Below are 24451 nucleotides of genomic sequence, written 5' to 3'. Positions count from 1 at the left end.
GTGAAAATGATGTTAACAGCCACAGGCTGCAAAAAGAGGAGTTTGTTTTTAGTTTACAAATATATATTCTAAAGATGTAGTACTGGTGAAAGGTACCAGGCAACTTTTGTTGAAGGGCTGGGGCCTCAATACAGAAACAGCAATGGCCACCATCTCACAAGAGGCAGAGGAACCACAGAGACACAGAAACCAATAAAAGTGTCAGTCTATTTGACCGCTGTGCTACGGGTCAAACACTAAAAGGAGACTCCACTGCAGGAACAACAATGGCCTCTCCCTTAGATGGGAAGGAGTCACCAAACACAGAAGCCAATGAAAGGTGACAGACAGCCCTGGAGACTGGAGTCCATTCTTTCTCCACAGAATAGATACAATATGAGTTCCCTCACATTGCCCTGCCAACTGGTATTTCAGCATGACCATGGAGGGACCACCTGTCAAGGTCAGAGGGTAGTTCACTTTCCAGGGTCAAATGGTAGTTCACTCTCCAAGGTCATTCAGTTCTTCACCTCTCTTGTGATGCCAGCAACAAGGATGCCCATTAGTGTCAATTCTAGTGGAGTATTTTTCTGATGTGGGCACATTTCTTCTTATAACCAGACTGCAGTGTTTCCAATTCCCATTGTTTTATTGCAAGTCTCATGATATTTCATCATTTTTAAAGACCCAGTTTCGAAACTGGGATTATTATACGAAAATCTCAGCTTTCATTTTCTTAAAGTTAGTTTCTAATCCTCATGGCTCCAGAGAAAAGCTTGAAAATGTGATCTCTAAATGGTCAAAAACCAGAGGGCAAATAAAAATGCAATTCATTTATTTGTTTTAAATCTCAATAGCCTTTAAACCAATCTCATGATCTTTAGGCTCCTGGTTCCTGGTTTTTTGAATTCTTGGCATTGACAATAATGAGACCACTAAACTATCTTTGGGATAATTAAGAACATGCATAAACAAATTCCCCTCGAGATAAGCAGGCAAACAACTAGAGCTTTGCTACTGTAGTCACTTGTGTTTTGCAAAATGAAAAGGTGAAGTACATGTATCACCACTGTACTTTCATCACACTGATGTAGTGTAGTTACATGGTAATGTTTGCTGCCATTTCTTAAGTGCTTAAAATATAGGGAAGGTTATCATTATTTCTGCTGGCTTATATTGCAGAATCATTAACCGGAGCCCACAGATAGTTGCTAGCTGACAACTAGATAGGAAAACCATTTAAACAAGTAAGTTACAATGGGCTAGATTGTGATGAACTATGTATCCACTCAGGGAAGTAAGAATCCCTGCCCTTACATTCCTGCATTACACTCCTGGTTACTAGGATGTTGGGTCTCAGGGCACAGAAGTAAGTATGTGCTGTACTGCTCAGGGCAGGTGGGCACAGAGTGAGTAGGGAGGAATAAGGAATGAATAGCCTCTTGGCTTTGCCTCCATCAATGAGTCAGACAATTCAGTTAACCAATCTGGGCAGTGCTGTAATTTGCAAAACACAAATCCCCCTTGAACAAGGGAGAAGAAGGGAGGGAATTGTGCCTCAGAGGACTGTCGCTGAGTCACAGCACTTTCCAGTGCTACTCCTGGAATGATGATTCGTATGCATGATCCTTGCTGAGCATGGTACCTAAAGGCACAGTCTCGTCTAATGGACATGATGGGATTCGAAGATTATGCTTTTCCAGTTCAGACAGTGAAAAACGGCAGGGATATTATGTATTTAAAACCACCCAATCGAGGTTAAAGAAAATAATCTTTGCAAAAAAATCACTGTATACTTTAAACTACTTCATTAGTTTCTTAATTATTAAAAATGAATCAAATTCCTCTTTCATTTTTGCTACAGACTTTATCCTTTAATTTATGTCCAATAAATATTAATGCTATTCAGAAAAAAAAGAAGAGAGATGTTATAAAATGTGACTTTAAATTTGGACTTTGACATTTGTCCCTGGCTTTATGGAAATTTTTAGCTTTAAAGTAACTGCACTGATTACTACATTTTTTCAGGACCTGCTGGGACTTGATAGGACTCAAAAATAAGTATTTTAGTTCTGGATTAAAGCCACAAGGGGTGCAGTAATTGCCCACTCATGCATTTATTGCACATCCAAAACTTCCATTAACTCCTGTAGGAGGTTTAGGTGGGCAAGGAACTCAGGATTAGTCATTAGCCAAACACATACTGAGCCAAATCCTGTCTAGGTATTTCCAATGCACCCTCACTGCATTAACACTGATATTAAAGGGTTTGTACAGGGTAGAAGTCAGGCAGAATTTGTCCCTTTGCAGGTCAGTAGCCCTGGTTCTGCATATAGAATGAAAACAGTATTCAGCAGAAAAGGGATGGAAAGCAAAGCTGACTGTAAGCCAAGATGGAAACACTTGTGAAAGCTACGAGAGAGAGATCAGAATTAAAACAGAGGGCCTCCCACGTATTTGTGTGCATCAGACATGGAGCCACGCTTGAGCTGGATCTTGGCCAGATTTATCATCCAACTCTTCCAGGATTACAAGCACCTCATTGCACACAGCTAACTGCAGCCACTTCGGAGTAACCCTCTGAGTTTTTGCTGAAAGATTTAGGGAAGTGAATATTCTGCACACTGCAGCATTTCATGTTCTCATCCCTATAATATGTAATAATAAAGGCACCCACCTATGTGTTATTTGTGCTCATAGAGGTTTTGCTTTGTGATTTACCCTCTCTCCACTAGATGCTACACCGAGACCATCAAACATTTAGTGAGCCAAATGACATGTTTGAAAAGTTATAGCAGAATAAAGTGTTTAAAATGAATAGCAATTATAAACTTGGTTTCTTTATATCACTGCATAGTGAGGATCTGATCCTGATATCTCTTACACTGATGTAACTCCACTGTCTTCATCAGTTACCTCTGATTTATAGCAGTGTGAATGAGAGAAAAAACAGACCCTTAGATTTCATACTATTGATATTGCTCAGGTGCAGTCATGTTTTATAATCTCCCAAACATGTGAAATAGTTTATTGAGAACATTTTGCACTATCTGAAACTTACAGAACAGAATATTTCTCAGTAGAACGGGCTACTCATTCATTTTTCCTCTACATTTCATCTTAGGAAGCAAATCACGCATGACTAACTGGAGAAGCTGTACATTAAACGATACATTCCATGAAGCTTACAGTGCATGGTTACCATTAAAATAATATTATAGTCCAACATTATTTTCTCTGATGTTGTGCAAGCCTTTGACACTACCAGTTCGGGAAGTGCTATACAGCACAGCTCTCAGGGCGTCTGCTAGAGCTTTTTAGCTTGTCAATATTTTGCATTGTGCAATACAGTATAACAAAACAGAATAGGATCATATTACCTCTCAGCTAATGCAGGGTAGACCAAACATTTCTGCACATGCTTGCTTGTATGACAAGCTTATATAATAAATAAATTAGGCCTGTCTTGGGGTCCTTACTGAGGCAAAACAAACCAAAATCCAGTGGTGATTTTGCCCGAGTAAAGTCTCCAGGGTCCTTTCTTACCCCACATTCATAGAGGTCAGCTGTTTCTTATGCACAATCTGTCATTTGTAATGCTACATGGAAGTGCAGTACACATACAGTACATTACAGCATATTTTTAATGTCTTAAGAAACAACAACAAATATAATTTGGTAAAATGTAAATGTGTCTTGGTTAAAGTATAATATCCTTGATGTGCCGCCTCTTCTGCAAAAATAGAAAGGGACGTATTCCATCAAAACACCCTCACTCCTGCCTGCTCTGCTGTAACATTTTTAATACGCCCATGTGGACACAATTTAGGACACAAGCTTGAATAGAAAACAATGTTCTGTTAAAGTTAAATGAAGCATTAAATAAGTGAAAAGTCATCAGTGTACTGGTTAGGGTCCACATCCTGAGCTGCTGTAAATTGGCCCAGCTTTGTTGATTTCTGTGGAACTATGATTTACACCTGCTGTGGATCTGGCCCAAGATGTTAATAAATTGTCACAGGCCCTGACTTCCTGCTGACCAGTCTCACTAGTGTCCATCCTCACGTTAGCTTGGCAAAAACTTGGGTTGGGGTACTGGGAAAAAATCCTTTCTTTCCGCCTAGTAGCTGTGCTAAAGGTCAGCCAGCTTAGCCAGTAATGAGCTACTGCATTGCCCTGAGCCATGGCCTTTCTCAACACAGTGTTTCAGGACAGAGTGTTCATTTTGGCAGAAAGCCCTGGGCAGCTGGCACAGGAGAGTTTTGCAGAGTCAGGAGAAAAAGCAGCAGGCTCAGAACTACTAGCAGCTTAATTTAAAAAGAAAGTTCAGCTAAATATTTTATGGTTGATTACACATTCAAAAGACAGTTTTTAAAAATAATCCATACTCCAATTTATTTATTTTGGTCAGTAACCTCTTTACATGCAAAACCAAGAAAAACCAGTGAATTTGAGTGTGTCATAATTCTCTGTGCAGTCTAACAAAAAGGAATGTTTCAAATGGAATTTGCTTTATTATGGTCCTTGAAAATCATGAAACTGCTATTTGTAGGGGATGAGATGCCTCAGGGGAATGGCAAATGGCATACAAAGTCCTTAATCTCTAGCTGACTTGTTCAGCTTCATCCCAGGTCAACATTGACTGAAAGATGTTGTGGTCTGATGGCTGTTCAGTGGCCTGTGTGAATGAGTTTGGGGATTTAGTCTTGTTCCCAGTGGACAGGTATCCACTTCACATAAAAACACCACCAGAACTGGCCCTAATTGGCACCTTTTTTGGCAGTCTCAGCATAAGGTTGGCAGGAATCTGGTTTTCGTTTGAAAATGGACACTGGCGGCTCCGGTAATAAGACGGCTACTTATTAATCCAAACGCTGAGTGGGGTTTGGTGGATGGGTGAGGTGGTGTGGCCAAGAGACCTTCTCACTGATGGATGAAAAGGAAGTTAGATGGATTACTGACAAAATTATGGAAAAGGAGCATGTCCATACTGGCATATCTATTCCATTGCTGTCTTTTCCCAAGTTTGACTGTGTTCTCTTTTCCCTAATAGATTTTCTTGTTTATACACAGCCTCAGAGTGCCTGCAAGTAGGGAAATTCTGCCATTAAGGGCACTCATGGAGAGCCTATTTAGTCTTCCCAAGTTTCTGGGTGGGGGGCTCAAGCCATTTTAGTTATTTGTTAAGAGGGACCCTAAATATTTTGCTGCCATTAACTCCATGGCAGAAAGGTTTCAAAAGCAATAAATTCAAATCATCATCGACAACAACAAAAGAAAGCATCGCCATTTGTAAACATTAGAAAAGTGGCTTCCTGGAGTTGAAAAGAATATCCATGTGATCAACTTCATATGGGTTACTGAAAGAAAGAAGTGGTCCTTTTTCAGGGTGATTTCTTTAGCCCTTTCTAGGATGTCATGAGGTTTTTAGCATTAGCTAATTACCCTTGCGAGACAAATTTGCATGTGATAATCACATGGTATTGTAACTACATATCATCATATCGCAGTGGAGCAGCAGAGTGTAGCATTGCTCTGTGATTACTTTTTTGTTGGCACCTAGAGATGTTTCAAGCCTCTTTCAAGTAATTGTCAGATCATGATTTCAGGATGCCTAGTTGCCCATTCAAAATAAGAATAATCCCAGAAAAATCTGGATGAGTGACATCCCAATAAGGTAATGGGCATGGAGAAAAGGGGTGTCATCTGGACCACACAAAGCTTTATACTATGAAATAAAATCTGAGCAATTTCTTCCTATTTTTATTTTCTGTACAGTATGTTACAGGAAAATTACACACATTTTTCTGTGGCAACAATCTCACAATCTCTTTTTACTTTGCCCAGACTTCCCTCCTCACTGTTTCTGTTGTATCCTTCTCCTACTCCTCTCTTCACACCTTCTTCTATGCCACCCCTGTGCTTGCAACTGTCCTTCTGGCAGGATTTCCAGCCTGAACAAAAGAGTGTGTGAGACAATCCCATTATTTCTAGATTGGTCAGAACTTGGTTATCCATCAGTATCCACCAGATTCTAGATATATGGATCTGGATACTGCTCCCTGACTCCTTTCTTCCTCCCTCCTGAGGCTCCTTCCAACTGTCCTCCCAAATCCCTGAAAAAATTTCCCTCCTGTTCTTTCCCTTTCATGCATTGCAGCACCCCTCAGGAATTCTCCAGATCCTCAGCATCCTTTATTTCATGTTCCCACTGGAGACAATTCCCTCCCATGGACCTTCCTGAACCCTGACAGTCCTACTTGTCCCCTCCCTCTGCTACCTAGGGAAGAGATCTTAGGCGTCATGGTAGGCAGCAGAGAAAGTCACAAAGGTTGGGAAAGGAAAAAAGGGTCTGTGATGGTTGCTGGAGGCTGCATGGGGGAGTCAGTCCATATGTAAAAGGTTATCACCACATAGCAGCAGCCATTTTACTAACTATCTGGACCCAGTTTGCATTTTGAAATCTTATTTGTATGAAGATGAATCCAGCAATATGACTAGCTTTGTGTATAAATCGATCATGGTTGGGAATCTGTCATATATCCCTAACTAGAAGCAGGAATTATGGAGAGATCTCACATCAGAGAGCTCATTCTCGAGACTTTCAGCTAAATGCTGCAGACTCAGGAAGCTTGGATAGATTCTGAATACGCATAACAAGAGCAGGCTTCCAGATACTGGCAGTTACGAGTTCTGGGAGCACATTCACAGATTTGACATACCCAGATACCAGCTTTCTTATGAAGTGCGTTGTTTTTGTTTTTTAATGTGGGAACATAAAGAAAGTTTCATCCTTAACACTCTCCAACAGAATCTCAGTAAATCAGTAGCAGGACTGGACAAAATGATCCAAACAAAACCAGAAGGAACAAAGAAAGTTTAATTTCCTAGCTCTGGCTCTTACCAGAGCAATATATCAGGTTACACTCTCAATGGATAAAGTTACTCTTATTTCATTTCCATCCCCTGCACAATAGTTAACCTCCTTTTCCTGCATATTTCCCATGTTCAGGGAGCCGTGGCAGGTGGAATCTGCTTCAATGCTCGACAACTATTGCCCATTTCCCAGTTTCAAATCTAGTTCTTGGGTGTCAAGAATGATTACTTTCTACACCGCTGAAAAACTCTGCTAGCTTGTGAAAGCTTTGCTGGCAAATTCAATATTTCTTTTTGAGAATCTTCCCCCCCACCCCACCCCAAGCACACACACGCCCTCTGCTGGAATCAGCGAAAAAAAAAAAAACATTTTGAACATGAGCCCTAGAAAAATGGAGCCTGGTCCGAGGCAACTATTATCGTCAGTGTCTCCTGCTGCAGTGGTAGGCACGACACAAACAAATATCTCCCTCATCCCAGCAGTAAGCTGATCATTAGGTCAATAGGAAAAGCACCTAGCGTACATATATTTCTCTTAGGTGACGGTACACTAGAGAGCTTGCAGCGGCGCAGCTGCACCAAGGCAGCTGCGCCTAAACTCTCCAGTGTAGCCGCTCTAAGCCAACGGGAGAGAGCTCTCCCATCACCTTCATTCATCCACCCCCAGTGAGCAGCAGTAGCGATCGCTGTCCACACCGGCGCTTGGGTCGCGTAACTTACGTCGTTCAGGAGGGTGGTTTATTTGCACCTCTGACTCACATAAGTTATACCGACATAAGCGGTAGTGTAGACCTCGCCTTAGTAAGCATGCCAGTTATGATACATGCACAGCATGTATTTGCAGTATAAATCAGGACCTTGGGTAGCAAAATGTTGGGAAGTAGTGGACGTCAATTTCCCCCAACACATGCTGCATGGTCTATGGGTGGAAGGGAAGCCAGCTTCTCCCGGTGTCTTGTGGCCAGGCAAATCTTCTGTTACTCAGAAAGCAGAGCGGTAGCTGTAGCAGCACGACTGAACTGCTGCAGCTAATACTGCAGCTGTTCCTTTGTTTTCTCTCTGCCATCAAGTCATCGTTGATAATGCCCATTGGCAGTAATAGCATGGGGAGGGATATCAGTTCCTTACATGACTGCAGCAAATCAGTGGTTCTGAATGTGCAACATGAATATGGGACTTTGCATCTACAGTAACATGAACCAGAAGTTGATTATGGCTTGGGATACGCGCATGAACCAGAGCAAGAGGAAAGGTCTTGGAATTCTGTGCACAACATAGTTGGTAGCGGTGCACAGCTCTGACACTGTAGATGTCCCCGTAACTTTACAATTATGCAGAAGTATTAAATTGGAGTGAGGCTGGTTGCAGTCAGAGAGGAGAATAAGTGTTGAGATTTAAAAAGACAGTCCTACAAGGATCTATGCTATTATCTCAGAACTAAAATGGTTTCCCCAGTTCGAGCGTCTCAGGCAGTAGGACACCGAGAAAGAGCAGTCAGCCTTGTAATAAAGAGCATTATAGATTTTCAGATTAATCTCATGCAAGATCATTAATAATTCATACATGTGGTCTAATAAAAGTAATAGAAAAATCAATAGAAGAATCAAGCCTTGCCTGAGAAATATAATAGCCATTTCATGGTACCTTTAGGTACCCCCCCCCCCTTTTTTTTTTTTTAACAATAAGAACTATCAGGTTTTTGGATTAGTCATGTAAAGAGTTAATAGTCTCTAAAGTAGTCTAAACATGATTACAGATTAAAAATAGCTTTAATAATTAAATTGGGCCCTGTCTGTAGAAAGTGATGTGAGTAATTCTGCCACAAAGTGCTTTTCTCTTAATACACAATAAAGAATGGCTGTTCCCAGTTCAAGAATAAATTCTCATGATTCAACAATCTCTTCTTGCCCATGTAAACTGAGTATTTCTCACAGCTCCCTTCTTAGGAGAAAATGCTCAAAGGGCAGAGAAAGGTAAAAATGAAAGAGTCCCAATGTCCAGGGGCCTTTAGTTGAATAACAGCTCAGTCATGCACTGAAGTAAATGCTTCTGCTCAAAAGCATTATTTCAGATTTAAATTCACATGTTCAAACCATCTCATATTGAAGTTCACTGTGCAATTTTGCTGTTAACACTTCCTGTTTAGACCACTGTGCGGATTACTATGCAGATTACCCCAGACCTTGGAACTCCTTGAGCACACAGGAGTAGGTGGCTGCTTTGCGCTTTACTCCTCCTCTCTCCCTACAGCAGAGGAGGGGAGTGTTGGGGAATGGACAGAGACTTGGTTCTAGCCCTCCACATGACACCTCAGCAGCTGTGCCAGCATGGGGAGTGTAATAATTTTCTGCAGGAACAGACCAACAGCAAATCACTGCAACCTGGAGCAAGGGGAAACAGGACTGAGAAAGGTGTCTTTGAGGCAAAGCCATAGGAAAGTTTGAGTGGTGAGGTAGGGCCTAGAATAAGAATGGTTTAGTCCTAGAGGGATACCAAAAATCAGAAAGTGTGTGTGTGGAGATGGCCCTCTATAAACCCTCCATGCTTGAATGGGATGCTTTAAATTGATTTTGACAATATCATGGTGTAATAGAAAGAGGGAGCCTGAGATATGAAGCCTTGTCTCAGAGGCCCGGCGTGAGGCCTGAACTAAAGTAAAGTATTCTGCACAGGAGAGTGATTATTAACTGGAAAGAGGGTTGCTTTGAGGAGATATTTGTGTAACTAAGCCCATTGTACTGTACAAGACCAAATATACTCTGGGTCCTCAAAAAATAAAGGGAGGCCAAAGATGGATAGTGATAAAACGGTTTACTCTAAGCCAAAGTAAAGAACCGAGGGTTGAATATGGGCCTAAGAATGGGGCTGTTCTGTTTTTGCAGGCTCAGACCTTTGGCTATGGCTAAGGAGTGCATAGCACAGCTCAGGAAGGAGAAGGCATAAATGGCCTTTGTACTCTCCCACTGTGCGCTGGTCTGGTCCCAGATTGCTCTAAGTAAAGCTGCTGTTAATACCACTACAGGGACTATGCAAGTGGGGTGTATGGGAACCCTGTCCACACATTCTTTCCTTAGCCAAATCCCCTATGCCTCCATCGCAGATGATTCTCCCAAGGCTGGCTATTTCTCATTTTGGAGCTGATTTGCATCTGCGGTGCACCCCCAGCAGAAGATTTGGACCCCCGAGTCCAATCTTATGAACTGCAGTCATGACTGGCCATTCATATTTAGCCCAGATGTAAGAAGGGCTACAATTTACAAAGTTGACAAGATGGTATGACTCATTTACAGACACGTTTGTTTCAGTCAACATCATTTATGGTATTTGGGCTATGGTGCACCTCCTAGTGCACCAGGAACTTCTTCAGATTACATCTCCTGCAGTAGGGGCGGTTAATCTGCAACGTGACTCAAACGTGACTGCATCATAAAAGCTACATGCTTCCAAGACTGCTTTGTGCAAACAGAATTAATTATTTGCTTTGCCAACCTATCTGGTATAAAATAATAGCAGATAAGCTAAACAAAACTCATTTGCCTTATCTCCAGCATCTGCCGTAAGATCATTGTCTTGTTCCTAGGAAGACAATAGGAGTGAAGTAAGTTCTAACCCATATTTTCTTTCTAGATCTGCTTCTTAAATGCTTTCCTGGAGGTTTAGCATGATAGATTATGCTGGAATTGGGGGGATGGGTGAAGGTTACCAACAGCTTCGTACAGAATGAAATAAGTGTGATGAGAAAAAAAAAGAATCAGACCTGTTGCTGATGCTTCTATTCCAAATGAAAGAAAACAAGTCTGTGTGGTTAGGTATGTCTGCTACTTGCAGGGTATATGCATTGCTGTTGTTCAAAACGCTGTTTAATACTGAACCCCAACTATCCAAACGACCTTCATTTTGAATCTCTGGTACAAAACACTTGCCACAAACTGTTTCCTATCAATCCATTAACATGTACAACATTTCCTATTGCTTTGCAAATAACCAAACTTCTGTACCACTGTCAAGGACAACTTAATTAGTAACCACACAAGAGGAGACTCTTTTCTCGTTTCCTATTCTGTTTGTTGATTTGCACTGCCTTCCTAAATATCTACGACATTTGAGAAGAAGTAGTGACACTGGAGAGATATTTTTGCTAATGTGGAGTTTCTAGACTGCTTTGTGAAATATATCTGAATCTTTACATCTTGTCATACTTCATCTCTGGCTCCAGTAATCTGTATTTTTTGTCATTTGCGTTGCCAACTAATTCAGCTTCTAATGAGCTTTTATAGCAAAATAGTACTAATTCTGAACAAAAGTTTTGTAATATGCGGAAAAAAAAGATTTAAGGAAAAATTCATCCTTGGCGTCATTCCACTGAAATCAATTACCCAAGTGTTCAGTTTATTATATTACCCTTTGTCAGATTTAGGCAAGTGTGAATTAAGTAAGAACAGGTTATACAAACACCTTTCAGGGATGGTGTCGATATACTCAGTCTTGCCTCAGAGCAGGCGGCTGGATTAGACAGCCTCTCAGAGTCTCCTTCAGCCCTACGTGTCTATGATTCTATTAATTAGGTTCCCTGCGGCTCCTATGGCCTGATTTACAGAAGTGCTGAGTACCCGCAGCTCTCATTGACGTCATCTGGACTTATGGATGCTCAGCACTTCTGAAAGTAAGGCCTTGATAGTATTCTGCATGACAAAGGACAGAAATATCTATTAGCTAATAGCAATTCATTCTACCATAACTTAAAGAGATGAATAATTTACACTGTCATGTGCACACATTACTAAAATAGGTCGAATAATTCATTGCAAATCTGGGCAATTTTTTAATCAAATACTTCTCATGAATAAATGTTTTCCTTATTCAGTGCCTCCATAGATGGAGGAATAATAGTATGCAGCTAATACTTCATGCAAGTATTGGCATTACCCCTCCCCACCACTGAATTTCCAAATCAATTTCTTAATTGTTCATTATTACTGATTCATTGACCTAGAAGCTATACTGCTTAATAGACAGTAAAAGTACCAGCCTCAGACAGCTTACAGTCTTAGACCCCAACCCTGTAAGCCACTCCAAACAGGCGTGTCTCTATGCTTACACAAAAGATTTGCAGGATTGGTCCCCAAAGCAGAGAACAAAATGAGGGAAGACAAAACAGAGGGAGGAAGTAGGGAAAATAGAGAACAAGGGTTACAAATATAACACCATGAGTTGGCTTAGTAGAACTGTATAGATTGGTGGGGATTTTTTTTGTTTTGTTCTGTTCACTGCCATTGTGATTTGTTTTCTCATCTTTGCTTACTATCTTTTTTCTTCTTTTAATTCTTACCATTTCCAACATTCGGTTTTTAATTATTTTCAGACCTTGCCTGTTTAACTCTTGCCTACTTTCTACTTTTTTGTAACAACTCAGACAGCTTTAGGTTCCAATCCCGTGAAGGGATAATACCCGAGTAACCGTAAGCACACAAGTGATTCCACTGACTTGTAAATGTGTGTGTTCAAGGTCCGAGCCCAAGGCATTACCACTGGTTGGAAAATGCAGGGAATTTCTGAGTGGAGATCCTGTTTTATTTCCCAGCACTTTGCAACATTCTCTTATATATTAAGTTGATGACATAATATCTGCCAGTTCCTCATCTTGGATGAAATTCCACCCTGCACAGAAGCCCATCACTATTTAAATCTCCTTAGACTCTCAAAACAGGGTTTAACATGGGATTTAAGTGGTGCATAGGGCTGGTGCTGGCCCTCTGCACAGGGATGAATCTCTCCCCGTGGAATTACCCTATATTGTGCTGGGTAATGGGAGATGGCATTACTGCATTCCATCGTGCTAGTACTTGTTAGAATAAAATACCATTTCAAAGAAGAGAGTATGGCAGAAAATGAACATTTATGATGCTGGGGGCTTCTGGGGGCATTGTGTTCACTATGTTATGATATATTAATCCCTATAACCTTATTCTAATTTTTTCTTTTTAGGTTTCAAAGATGAAACTTTACCTAGCCCTGTGCTTGTGTCACCTTTACTGAAGCAGAAGAAGCAAAACAAGCTTTAACAAGGGAGCAGCTCCTCTCAAAAATTGCCAACAAGCACATGTTGACAGGCCAGGAAAATAGTCTGTTAAATATACCAAAAAGCCAAGTTTATGAAGGTAACGCCCTTCTCCCTCCCCCAGATACAACAATCCAGGAAAAGCAGAAAGAGCATAAAAGATGGGGCTAGGTCTAGGAGTTACACGAAGGGAATGGAGTCAGGATGCCCAGGTTCTATTTTCCACTTTGTCAGTGACTTAACCTCTCTGTGTCTCAGCTTCACATGCTAGGCCAGAGTTAAACCAACCATCTTCTACACATAATAAATCAGGCACTTTATGCACTGGGCAGCAGTTGAATCATGCATTGTATCAGCAAAAAACCTATCATTTATAGCTTCTTTTAAGAGAGAAATCTCATGCATTAAAGAGGGAAAGATAAAGAGAACATGGCATAGGTGCCTTTTTAAGCTTTAATTCAATTCCTAATGCCAGACGTTAAGGAGGGAGGGGATAAGTGTGTATTAGGAGCCGCATCGCAGTTTAGCTAGTTAATGGATAAGGTGCTAGAAGATACTGCTCAAGAATAGGTAGCATTGCTCCTGGGTTTTGTAGAATCAATTAAACTTGCTATTGTGTACAAGAAATAGCTTCTTGTGTGCAGCTCTAATCAGGCATCACCTTAGGACATGCAGTAGAGCTTGTTGCTTGCTTGTGTATTGCTAAAAGGAGGAACAAACCAGTAATGGAGCAGGAATAAAAGAGTAAGACCTATGGAAGGGAAGTCGCATAAAAATGCACCCCTCTGTACTGTGCATTTGGGGAGAAATTCAGGAAACCCGCATATGATCAGGTTATATGGAATCTTGCTGAAGAGGGGATGAGGTAGAGGGGAAATTATCCACCACCTCTCTGTTCCCCCACATATGGGGCAGTTTGCAGGATTGGTGTGCAAGCCTATGGGCTGGAGTGCTGGCTGCTACCCCTCTCTACCCCCTAAGTGGAGGATCCCATCAACTCTATTTGCATAAGTATGAATTTGGTTGCATCTTCTCACTCTACCCTCAAAATTCCACTTTATCTTGGCCTATTCAAAGCAGTATAGAGCCCATTTCACCAGAGTTCTGAGGAGAAAGATGAGGCCTTTAATCCTGTATAGGTGCTCTGTATAAGCTGGGCCACTGCAGGGCTTCGGTGGCATAGATCTTCTATACTCCCTTCACCAAGGGCTTCATCCTACCATGGTGTTATCCAAAAACTGGACTTTCATATGTATCACTCCCACTCATTTAATCTTTTGCTTTCTGGTTGGCGTGATTTGGGAGACCACTCTGAAAGGAAGAGGATAGAATGAATATATGTACCAGTGATCATTCATCTATGGGACGAACAGGGCGTATGTACATTCCCATGCATCATGGTAACAATGGCTATTGATTTTATGTGAGTCACATAACAGATGCATTCAAAATATCCCTGTTCCTTGCATTTGTCTCTGCTTTAACCCTCCAGGGCTTCATACTCTGTGGAATGCTCCACGTTTTGGCTGAACATATTAGCTAGTAGTCCATGGGAGTTAGGACACTAGGCACTTTTGAAAATCCCAGCAGGTACCCACCCGCATATTTAGGTGTCTAAACACATTAGAAAATCTGGCCTTGTGTGTCTGACCCCAAACCCACTGAACTAAACAGAAGTCTTTCCACTGACTTCAATAACCTTTGGATCAGGCCCCATCCTATTTCAAAGTCAGAGACTGGTTCAGATCCACAAAGGGAGTCAGGTACCTCAACCCCAGATTTAGGTGCCTAAGTCCCAGTTTTAGGCATCATCGCAAGCCATAAAACCCCCGTTTAGCTGTCGCCTAACCTTCTAGGTGCCTAAACTCACTTGGTGCCTACATTTTTACTGTAAAAGTCCTCTTGGCACCTATATTTCTGCCTCTGGGTGTGCAGACTGCTACCTCACTCTAGGTGTCCAGGTGGCTCTCTCCCACCTAAGCCCTAGTGCAATCCATCACCCAGAGGAAGATAGGTATTCACTTACCTATCTTGCCTGGGGGGGGCCTAATCCAGGAGATGAGCTCAGAGCATGCCTACTGGATCAGGCTCCATTCAAAATCCGACAGGAGGAGAAAGTAGTGGTGGCAGTGACGGTGGCAAGCAACCTATCTAGTTTGATGGTAGAGCTTGATAAATTTATGAAGAGGATTATACGACAGGTTTTTCTGCAATAGCAGGGGACTGGACTCCACGGGCCTGAGGTCCCTTCCAGTCCTGTGTATTTTATAGTGCATAGAATTTGCTCGTTGAGTTCATCAGCAATAAAAACCAACACGGAATCAGCTTGGTTTTAGCACTGCAGTTTATATCTTGGATTTTTCCAGCAACATTCAGTAGTCCATAGAGCAAGTACTCAAAGGAAAGATTCACCTGTTACTCTATTTACTAAATAGAAAGTACCTCAAGTTTCCAGCCTCCATCACCAGCAGCCTCAGCAAGCCAGCCATAGTGTAAGTTTAGGCCAAAGGGATTTAGTTATCGAGTTAAAAGGTTACAGTTTATTATAGGTCTCTAGGTTTTCTCTCTGTTCTCCAGTGTGATTCCAACAATGAATCAAAGACTGAACTTTGTCTTTCAGCTACTTGGCATCTCTTCAGGTTGCAGCTTTCTGTTATTACAGTGTGTGTATAGATATATAAAAGTGTCCCAGTACAATAAAAACCATTAACTCTCCATTCAGGGAGAGGTTAAGCCAAGGTTTGCATTTAATGACTCTACAGTATGCATTTGGCTCTCAAACTGCATGCAGAGCAGACGTTCAGATTGCTTTATATTGCGCTTTATCTAGGGCAATGTCTAAATCCCAATTTAAAAATTGATTTAAGTTCTTAGGAGCCTAAGCTCGAAGGACTTTCAATGAGACTTTCAGGCTCATGTCACTTGGGCATTTTTGAAAATTTTACCTCTAGTCAAGTATGTGTCAAATGGGAAATGACTCTTTAAGAAGGTTCAGTTAACACCAGTGACATGGTCTCTGCCAAAAATAGAGGGAAACTGTGGGGGGAGATCAGAACTCCTGGCCTTTCTTAGTCTCCTCCTTGATAGAGAGACCAAGAACAGGCCCTAACCTCTCCCAGGATGCAATCCACTTAACAGCCTTTGGTGGGGTTTTTTTTTCCAAAATATTTGGCAAGAGACTGCAGAGCAGAGTATCGACATGGCAGAAGACAAAGCGGACTATATGTTGTCCATCCCCAAAACTCCTCCTTGATAGTGGTCTACTGTGAGATGGAGCAAGATGGAGGGGGCTGGACAGTCCTGCAGAGAAATACAGTCAGTCAAAAAACATCCTGGGACCACTCATGGACTGCTTATAAGAAAGGCTTTGGTAATCTGGAGGGCAACCACTGGCTTGGCAATACATTTATATACCTCTTAACAAGGCAAAATGCCTTCGCTGTAAGATTTGTCATTGTCAATGCTGATGGTGAAAAAAGGTATGCCAATTACCATAGCTTTGCGCTGCTGGATAGTGAGGGAAATGGTTATGCTCTGAGGTTAGGGGACTATTCAGGTGATGCAGGAAATGCTCTGACCATTATTTATGAGTCAGGCATTCATGATAACATGAAGTTCTCCACTTTGGACAAGGATCAAGATAGGAGGATCCCTAATAATTGTGCCCTAAACTATGCTGGAGGCTGGTGGTATGACAGTTGTCATTCCGCCCTCCTAAACAGTGATAATGGTATTTACTGGAAGGGTTTGTGTACTGAATACAAGCCACGCCAGTCAGCTTATATAATGATTAGACCAAATAGGAAAAACTGTAACAGACATATTAAATTTTAATTATTTGTTCCTCATCAGCTAGCAGCCTTTTCTGCTTATATTAGCTAAACTTTATTATTCTTATTCTTTCCCGATGTGTAGAAAGAATAGTAAATATGGCAGGCGACCAGCTTGGCTTCACAGGGAAATCCTTGCTGATCTTGAACACAAAAAAGAAGCTTACAAGAAATGGCAGATTGGACAAATGACGAGGGATGAGTACAAAAATATTGCTCGGGGATGCAGGAGTGAAATCAGGAAGGCCAAATCACACCTGGAGTTGCAGCTAGCAAGAGATGTTAAAAGTAACAAGAAGGGTTTCTTCAGGTATGTTAGCAACAAGAAGAAAGTCAAGGAAAGTGTGGGCCCCTTACTGAATGAGGGAGGCAACCTAGTGACAGAGGATGTGGAAAAAGCTAATGTACTCAATGCTCTTTTTGCCTCTGTCTTCACGAACAAGGTCAGCTCCCAGACTGCTGCACTGGGCAGCACAGCATGGGGAGGAGGTGACCAGCCCTCTGTGGAGAAAGAAGTGGTTTGGGACTATTTAGAAAAGCTGGCTGAGCACAAGTCCATGGGGCCGGATGTGCTGCATCCAAGAGTGCTAAAGGAGTTGGCAGATGTGATGGCAGAGCCATTGGCCATTATCTTTGAAAACTCATGGCAATCCGGGGAAGTCCCGGACGACTGGAAAAAGGCTAATGTAGTGCCCATCTTTAAAAAAGGGAAGAAGGAGGATCCTGGGAACTACAGGCCAGTCAGCCTCACCTCAGTCCCTGGAAAAATCATGGAGGAGGTCCTCAAGGAGTCAATTCTGAAGCACTTAGAGGAGAGGAAAGTGATCAGGAATAGTCAGCATGGATTCACCAAAGGCAAGTCATGCCTGACTAATCTAATTGCCTTCTATGACGAGATAACTGGCTCTGTGGATGAGGGGAAAGCGGTGGATGTGTTGTTCCTTGACTTTAGCAAAGCTTTTGACACTGTCTCCCACAGTATTCTTGCCAGCAAGTTAAAGAAGTATGGGCTGGATGAATGGACTATAAGGTGGATAGAAAGCTGGCTAGATTGTCGGGCTCAACGGGGAGTGATCAATGGCTCCATGTCTAGTTGGCAGCAAGTATCAAGTGGAGTGCCCCAAGGGTCGGTCCTCAGGCCGGTTTTCTTCAATATCTTCATAAATGATCTGGAGGATGGTGTGGATTGCACCCTCAGCAAGTTTGCAGATGACACTAAACGGGGAGGAGAGGTAGATATGCTGGAGGGTAGGGATAGGATACAGAGGGCTCTAGACAAGTTAGAGGACTGGGCCAAAAGAAATCTGATGAGGTTCAACAAGGACAAGTGCAGACTCCTGCACTTAGGATGGAAGAATCCCATGCACGGCTACAGACTAGGGACTGAATGGCTCGGCAGCAGTTCTGCAGAAAAGGACCTAGGGGTTACAGCGGACGAGAAGCTGGATATGAGTCAACAGTGTGCCCTTGTTGCCAAGAAGGCCAATGGCATTTTGGGATGTATAAGTAGGGGCATTGCCAGCAGATCGAGGGACGTGATCGTTCCCCTCTATTCAACATTGGTGAGGCCTCCTCTGGAGTACTGTGTCCAGTTTTGGGCCCCACACTACAAGAAGGATGTGGAATAATTGGAAAGCGTCCAGTGGAGGGCAACAAAAATGATTAGGGGACTGGAACACATGACTTGTGAGGAGAGGCTGAGGGAACTGGGATTGTTTAGCCTGCGGAAGAGAAGAATGAGGGGGGATTTGATAGCTGCTTTCAACTACCTGAAAGGGGGTTCCAAAGAGATGGATCTAGACTGTTCTCGGTGGTAGCTGATGACAGAACAAGGAATAATGGTCTCAAGTTGCAGTGGGGGAGGTTTAGATTGGATATTAGGAAAAACTTTTTCACTCGGAGGGTGGTGAAACACTGGAATGCGTTACCTAGGGAGGTGGTGGAATCTCCTTCCTTAGATATTTTTAAGGTCAGGCTTGACAAAGCCATGGCTGGGATGATTTAGTTGGGGATTGGTCCTGCTTTGAGCAGGGGGTTGGACTAGATGACCTACTGAGGGCCCTTCCAACCCTGATATTCTATGATTCTATGAACTCCGAGGCCAATCAAACCAACCACCAATATGCAATCTGTATATTTCAGGGTCTAATTTTTTCATTCAGAATGATGTTGACCATAGGGTTAAATATTTTGGGCCAGATATTAATTTAGTGCATATCAATGTAGCTCCATTGACTTCAATGCCAATTTACACCACCTGAGGTTCTCGTCCATTAACTTGTAAAATAATGTGATTTATGTTTCAATGGGGAAAAAAGGTGGCAACGTTGTTGTAATTGCTGTGCTTTAATGGAAAACAAAATTGACGATTTATAGGAACCTGAAATAAATGTGAAAAAGATACATAGTGAGATGAATATTGTTTTCTTTTCAAATAAATCATTCCCCACTTACGCTTGAGTAGACATGAGCTGTGGCATGAAGTCTTGTAGCTCTTTATCACTTCAGCCCTGTCATTTTTGTTTTTTAGCTCTGAAAATTCTGCAAATATTAAACTAATATCCAGTACTGGTGGGGAACTCTGATCAGACAATGATCTTTTCCTCGTGCCAATGTGTTATTCTCAGTATATTGAGAATAGCCCACTTCCACTTTAACTGAATTGGCTCGTTAGCACTGATCCCCTACTTGGTAAGGCAACTCCCATCTTTTCATATGTTGTGTATTTATACCTCTACTGTATTTTCCACTCCGTGCATCTGATGAAGTGGGTTTTAACCCCCGAAAGCTTATGCCCAAATAAATTTGTTAGTCTCTAAGGTGCCACAAGGACTCCTCGTTGTTTTTGCTGATACAGACTAACACAGCTACCACTCTGAAACCTGTCAGTATACTGTGTGATCAGAGAGAATAATTTTAAAACCATGTCTGCAATGGAGGTAAGCTGTCAGGAGAAGCACGTCTCCACAGAATATAAAAGAAAAACAGCATAGCAGGCAACACATTCATGTGACCTGTCTGCTGCACCTTATCATATCTCCAACTCCTAGAACAATCACTGCAAATGGAAATCCAGATTCTCAGATGGTGTAAACTGGTGCAGCTCCAAAGTCAGTGGAGCTAGTTTACACCAGCTGAGAATCTGGCCCAGAGAGAGAGGGGATATGCTAGGGACAAAACAGCACACCTTCTCAAAAGAAAAATTATGACACTCTAATCTGCTAAAATTCTCAGATTGGATCAACAAAATAGTTGGTAAAAGAGAACTGGATATCAGAGACCTGGCTGACATAATTTAACTGGACTTTCGAAAAAGTTCCTTGAAAAAGGTTATTTTAGGAAACTAAGTAGTCATGGAGCAACTGAAATAATTATAAATAATTATAAACTGGCCAGAAAACAAAGATTAGGAATAACTGTTTCAATTTTCAACAAAGGAAAAAGTTGACCGGGGTGTGCCCTAGTGTTCCATATTAAGACTGGCCTGTTTTAATACATTTGTTAAGGAACCAGAAAAGACGATGAGTAGTGAGGTAGCAAATTTTGCAGATGACACAAAATTATTGGAGTTGTGCACACTGTAGTGAGCTCCTCCTTGGGAATTCTTGGAGAATCCCTTTCCCCCTGTTCTTTTAATCTACTTTCTTCCACTGAGTCCATCACTGTGGTATCAGAGCATCTTCTGTAAATTACTTTGCAGAACCCAAGGAATCAGTTCTTAATCATCCAACCCTTAACAATATACTTAATGACTGGAGACAATTGGTCTTTACTGGGGACAGCCACTGGCTTTTTTGCTTGAATAGCAAAAACAAACACACCCATAAATTTTTCCCCTCACAGTTTTGGGTATTTCATTGTGTACAGAAGTTTATGAATTTACAGGCACATGTCAATAGCGGTCACTGATTCTGGGTCCCACTTAAGTCCACGGGGAGTAGGAATACTTCACACCTCTCAAAAGCAGATCCAAAGCATTTCTAATTGGCGACCATCAAAGTCAGTGGCTATGTTTGAACATTTTGGCCAGGGACTTTGACTTTTAATCTTTGATCTATTTGCAGTGTTGAAAGCAAAGCTCTATGGAACCTCTTTAAGAAAAAAAGATAAAAATAGAGCAATACCAAGACCAGTGAAACCAAAGCAAAGCATTAAAGGGTTGATTTTCCAGAGGTGCTGTGTAACCAGAATCTCAATGGAAGTAAAATGGAATTGCGGGTACTCAGCACCTCTGAAAAACAGATTGTGAATGCACAAGCCTCCTGAGCACTTATTAATCTCAGACACCGGGTGATTGTACTCTTAAAACTTATGACATAAATGTTCAGTACAATGGGCAGGGATTTTATCACAGCTAAATCTCAAGGCATCGTTCTGATAAAACATATCCTCAGTGTATTGCAACATTCAAAAGCTGCATCACATCTGTTCCCTACCAAATAAGAACTCCAAGAGGCAGTTGAGGTGCAATTTGGAACATTCATGCTCCAGAAAAGTGTATCTTATGTCTTTTAGTTCCCCATATAACATCTTCTGCCCAGTGAGCACTGATTTGAATCCGGGTCACGAAACAGCAAGTACATATGGCAACTGAACTGTTCATTCTAAATTTGTCAATGTGTTAAGATTTCTTCACCTACTGTGCAAAGGAAAAAAGCCCTAGTCTACACAAGAAACCAAAGGAAAGTGCACATATTTGGTACATCTAACCTAGATGCCTCACTCCAAGATATTCTTTGAAAACTCATTTAAAAGAAACCCAAGCTTTGTAGCAGGCAGTTCCACAAATGTTTCCCCCAGTTTTAGTGACTGAACTATACTTGTAACTTGTAGGCAAAGGATTATGGGTCAATTTTTATATCTTCAACTGGTGTAAATTGCTGTAGCTCTACTGAAGTAACTGAAGTACTGTTGATTTACCCCAGTTGGGTCAATGGAACTACACTGATTACACCAGCCGAGGATCTAGCCTGGAGCCTTCATTCTCTTTTAAGGTTTTTTTATTTTATTATTTTTTTAAAATCAGAGTGTGTACAATAGACGATTGCATAAAAAACTCAGAATATTAAGAGGACAAGTTAATGATCTATTCACTTTTAAATCATAAGATTTGATTAAGCTGTAAATTAGAGATAATTTTTTAAAAACTGCAATATTGCGGTCAAATTGTGCCACTTCTAAGGTTTGGATGATAATGGGTCTAGATCAATGCTACCAAAGAAAGAATACTGAGAGCATGTATTCTGGCTGCCCCAAGAATAACCTCATGAGCAGATTATTTGTGCCAGGGCTAAGAGTAATAAGAATAAGGACCCAGAATAGTGGGATAATCACTTCTACTCTGCTTGCCAGCTTCTAACAACAGCTTTGTATGTATACTCTCAGACCATAGCCAGAATTTGTCCTGATGTAATGTCACATTTTGGCAATTTTCTCTGATGTATCAGTTCTAGCTCCCTCCCACAAACGCATTTGCAAAAAAGTCAGCACAATTAGCAACAAACTTGACTTTTTTTTCAAAGCACCTTTGGGATTCAAGGGATTCAGGCTTAGTTTTGCTGGAATGTCGCAATGCTTCTCACAACGCCATACTAGGACCAGAGCTCTAAAGTTCATGGACAGACGGCAAAAAGCTTAGTGTCGACATCTAATAAAAATCCTGAAGATAATGCGGTGAACTCTGATGCAGTTACAAAAGAGTGATATATCAGGAAAACAGATGTAACACACAAGCTAAGCACCCCCACTGCGGATTCCAAAGAGAAAGAGGCTGATAACCTGCATGTAGCAGAGCAAAGACTCACTGGCACGGCGCCTCCTGCTGGTCGTCTTGGGAATTATCTCTTCACCAGTTTCGGAGCGCCCTCTGCGGGCCGGGGTCTCACCTGCCTCAGGCCCCCATGTCCCTCCTGGACCCTGGTGCCCCTTTACCCTGGGGTTCTGCCTGCTGCAGTACCCCCACATGCTGGGTCTCCCCTCCCAGGGGAACCCCCAACCCCCTATCCCCACCTTGTCTCAGTGGCTACTGCCAGTCGTCATCTAGCCCCCTTTCACAGCACAAGGTTGATTTATAATAAAAGTAAAACAAATTTTTTTAATCAAAGAGAGAGAGAGAGGTTTTAAGTGAGCTCAAGTGTAAGGGATAAGGACAAAATGGTTACAAGCAAATAAAAGTAAAATATGCTTCCTAGTGGCTAAGACTTAACAAGCTACAGCTCTGGTCCAACTTATCTTTCTTACCAATCTTTTTGCTTTCCAGCCATAGCTCACTTTACCTCAGTCAGGACCTTCCATAGTAGCACAAAGGGCTGGTTTCCCTTGTCTTTCTAAGTGAAAGTTCTTAGACTAAGCAGGTTTCTCACATATATTCAGTTCCCAGAGACTTCAACCCTCTTGGTTGAAGGACTCATCTTAGTTTGCAAGACCTCTGGCCCATCGTGTCTGTCCAGTGATGAATGTTAAGATGGCTTCTTCTCTCTCCTTATATCTTCCCAAATTTACTGTTTTGTCCCCTGGCTCAGGACAACCTCATGCTTTTCTTCCCTTCCTGTGGCCTTTTCACCCCTCTGCTGATTCATATGTAAACGGCACTTCCATTGTTTTTGGTCACCCCTTGCTTCATTTCATTGGTAGATAACGGCCTTTCCTCTTGTCTTGGAGAAAACCTGTTTCTCCCTTTGTTTGGTCACAGACTCTAAAGCAGAAGATCGGTGAATATCCATGTTTCCTCTAGTGTTAAAACATATATTTTACAAGAATATTATCACCAGTGTCTCATTATGTTTTATAAAAGACCTTACTAGATATACTTTTATAATACAGTATACAATCAGTTGATTCAATTACTTATAATTTGAGTATCAGACTCCCTGTCTTTATAGTCCAGTAAACCATTCACGTTTATTCTCAGATAAAATTCCTTTTCTCAATCTGGGAAGAGATACCATGCAGGTTGGTGAAGACTTCATGCTGGTTCCTTCCCTGCTGGTGATAACTGAGTCGTTATCTCTTCCCCAGTTAGCTTGATGGCTTTGTTTACCTTTTACGTAAATGCTCCTTTATTGTCTCTGCCTGACAACTTGGCTGGTTAGGCATTCCATTGTCTTGGGCAGACGGGGCTTATGCATTACATGCCAACACATTTTAAGAACATAATTCTATCAAATATCCATAACTCTTTGTACCCATCTTGTACATACATCATGCAAGAATATTAAAGATCAGTGAGTTATTAGTTTTCAAGTGATATATTACATGCCATCTTTTGGGCATATATCATGACAGTGTGTTAGGTATAGTGAGTAAGTGAGGCCTGTCAAGAACTGCTGACAAATAGCAATGAACCACCAACGGGCCTTTGTCACAATCATATTTTCGTGCTAATCTCTATCAAGCAGTTACTAAAATACTTCCTTGAAGCATCATATGATTTTTTGGTTTTGGTCTATCCTCCTTTCCAGTATCATAAAAAACAATTACTTTACCATTTTGTTTTTACTAAATGCAATCTTTGATGATGATGAATTTGAGAACCTTGTTATCCCCCTTTATGAGGCATAGTTGTCCTCCGTAAGCCCAATAAACTATGCTACAACAAGAAAGTAAATAATGTTGATGAATTGAGCATCTGTGAAGGTATTTTTTTTCAGATTTACAAATATGTACATTGAAGTTAATCAGTGACTGGCTTAGTCATCATGAACCTTAA

At 41.5% G+C, this 24451-nt stretch overlaps 1 protein-coding gene across 1 annotated transcript in view; it reads left to right on the top strand.

The window, feature by feature from the left end:
• LOC141995806 (uncharacterized) overlaps positions 1-24451 on the top strand; it is a 102105-nt gene that overhangs the window by 67672 nt on the left and 9982 nt on the right. Inside the window, exon 5 of the mRNA XM_074967218.1 lies at positions 16090-16658. Within this exon, the coding sequence (XP_074823319.1) occupies positions 16090-16658 (569 nt within the window). The remainder of the gene's footprint in view (positions 1-16089; positions 16659-24451) is intronic.

The sequence above is a fragment of the Natator depressus genome, chromosome 11 (genome assembly GCF_965152275.1).
Source record: "Natator depressus isolate rNatDep1 chromosome 11, rNatDep2.hap1, whole genome shotgun sequence".
NCBI classification, from domain to species: Eukaryota; Metazoa; Chordata; order Testudines; family Cheloniidae; genus Natator; species Natator depressus.
This window is presented reverse-complemented; position numbering and strand designations above follow the sequence as displayed.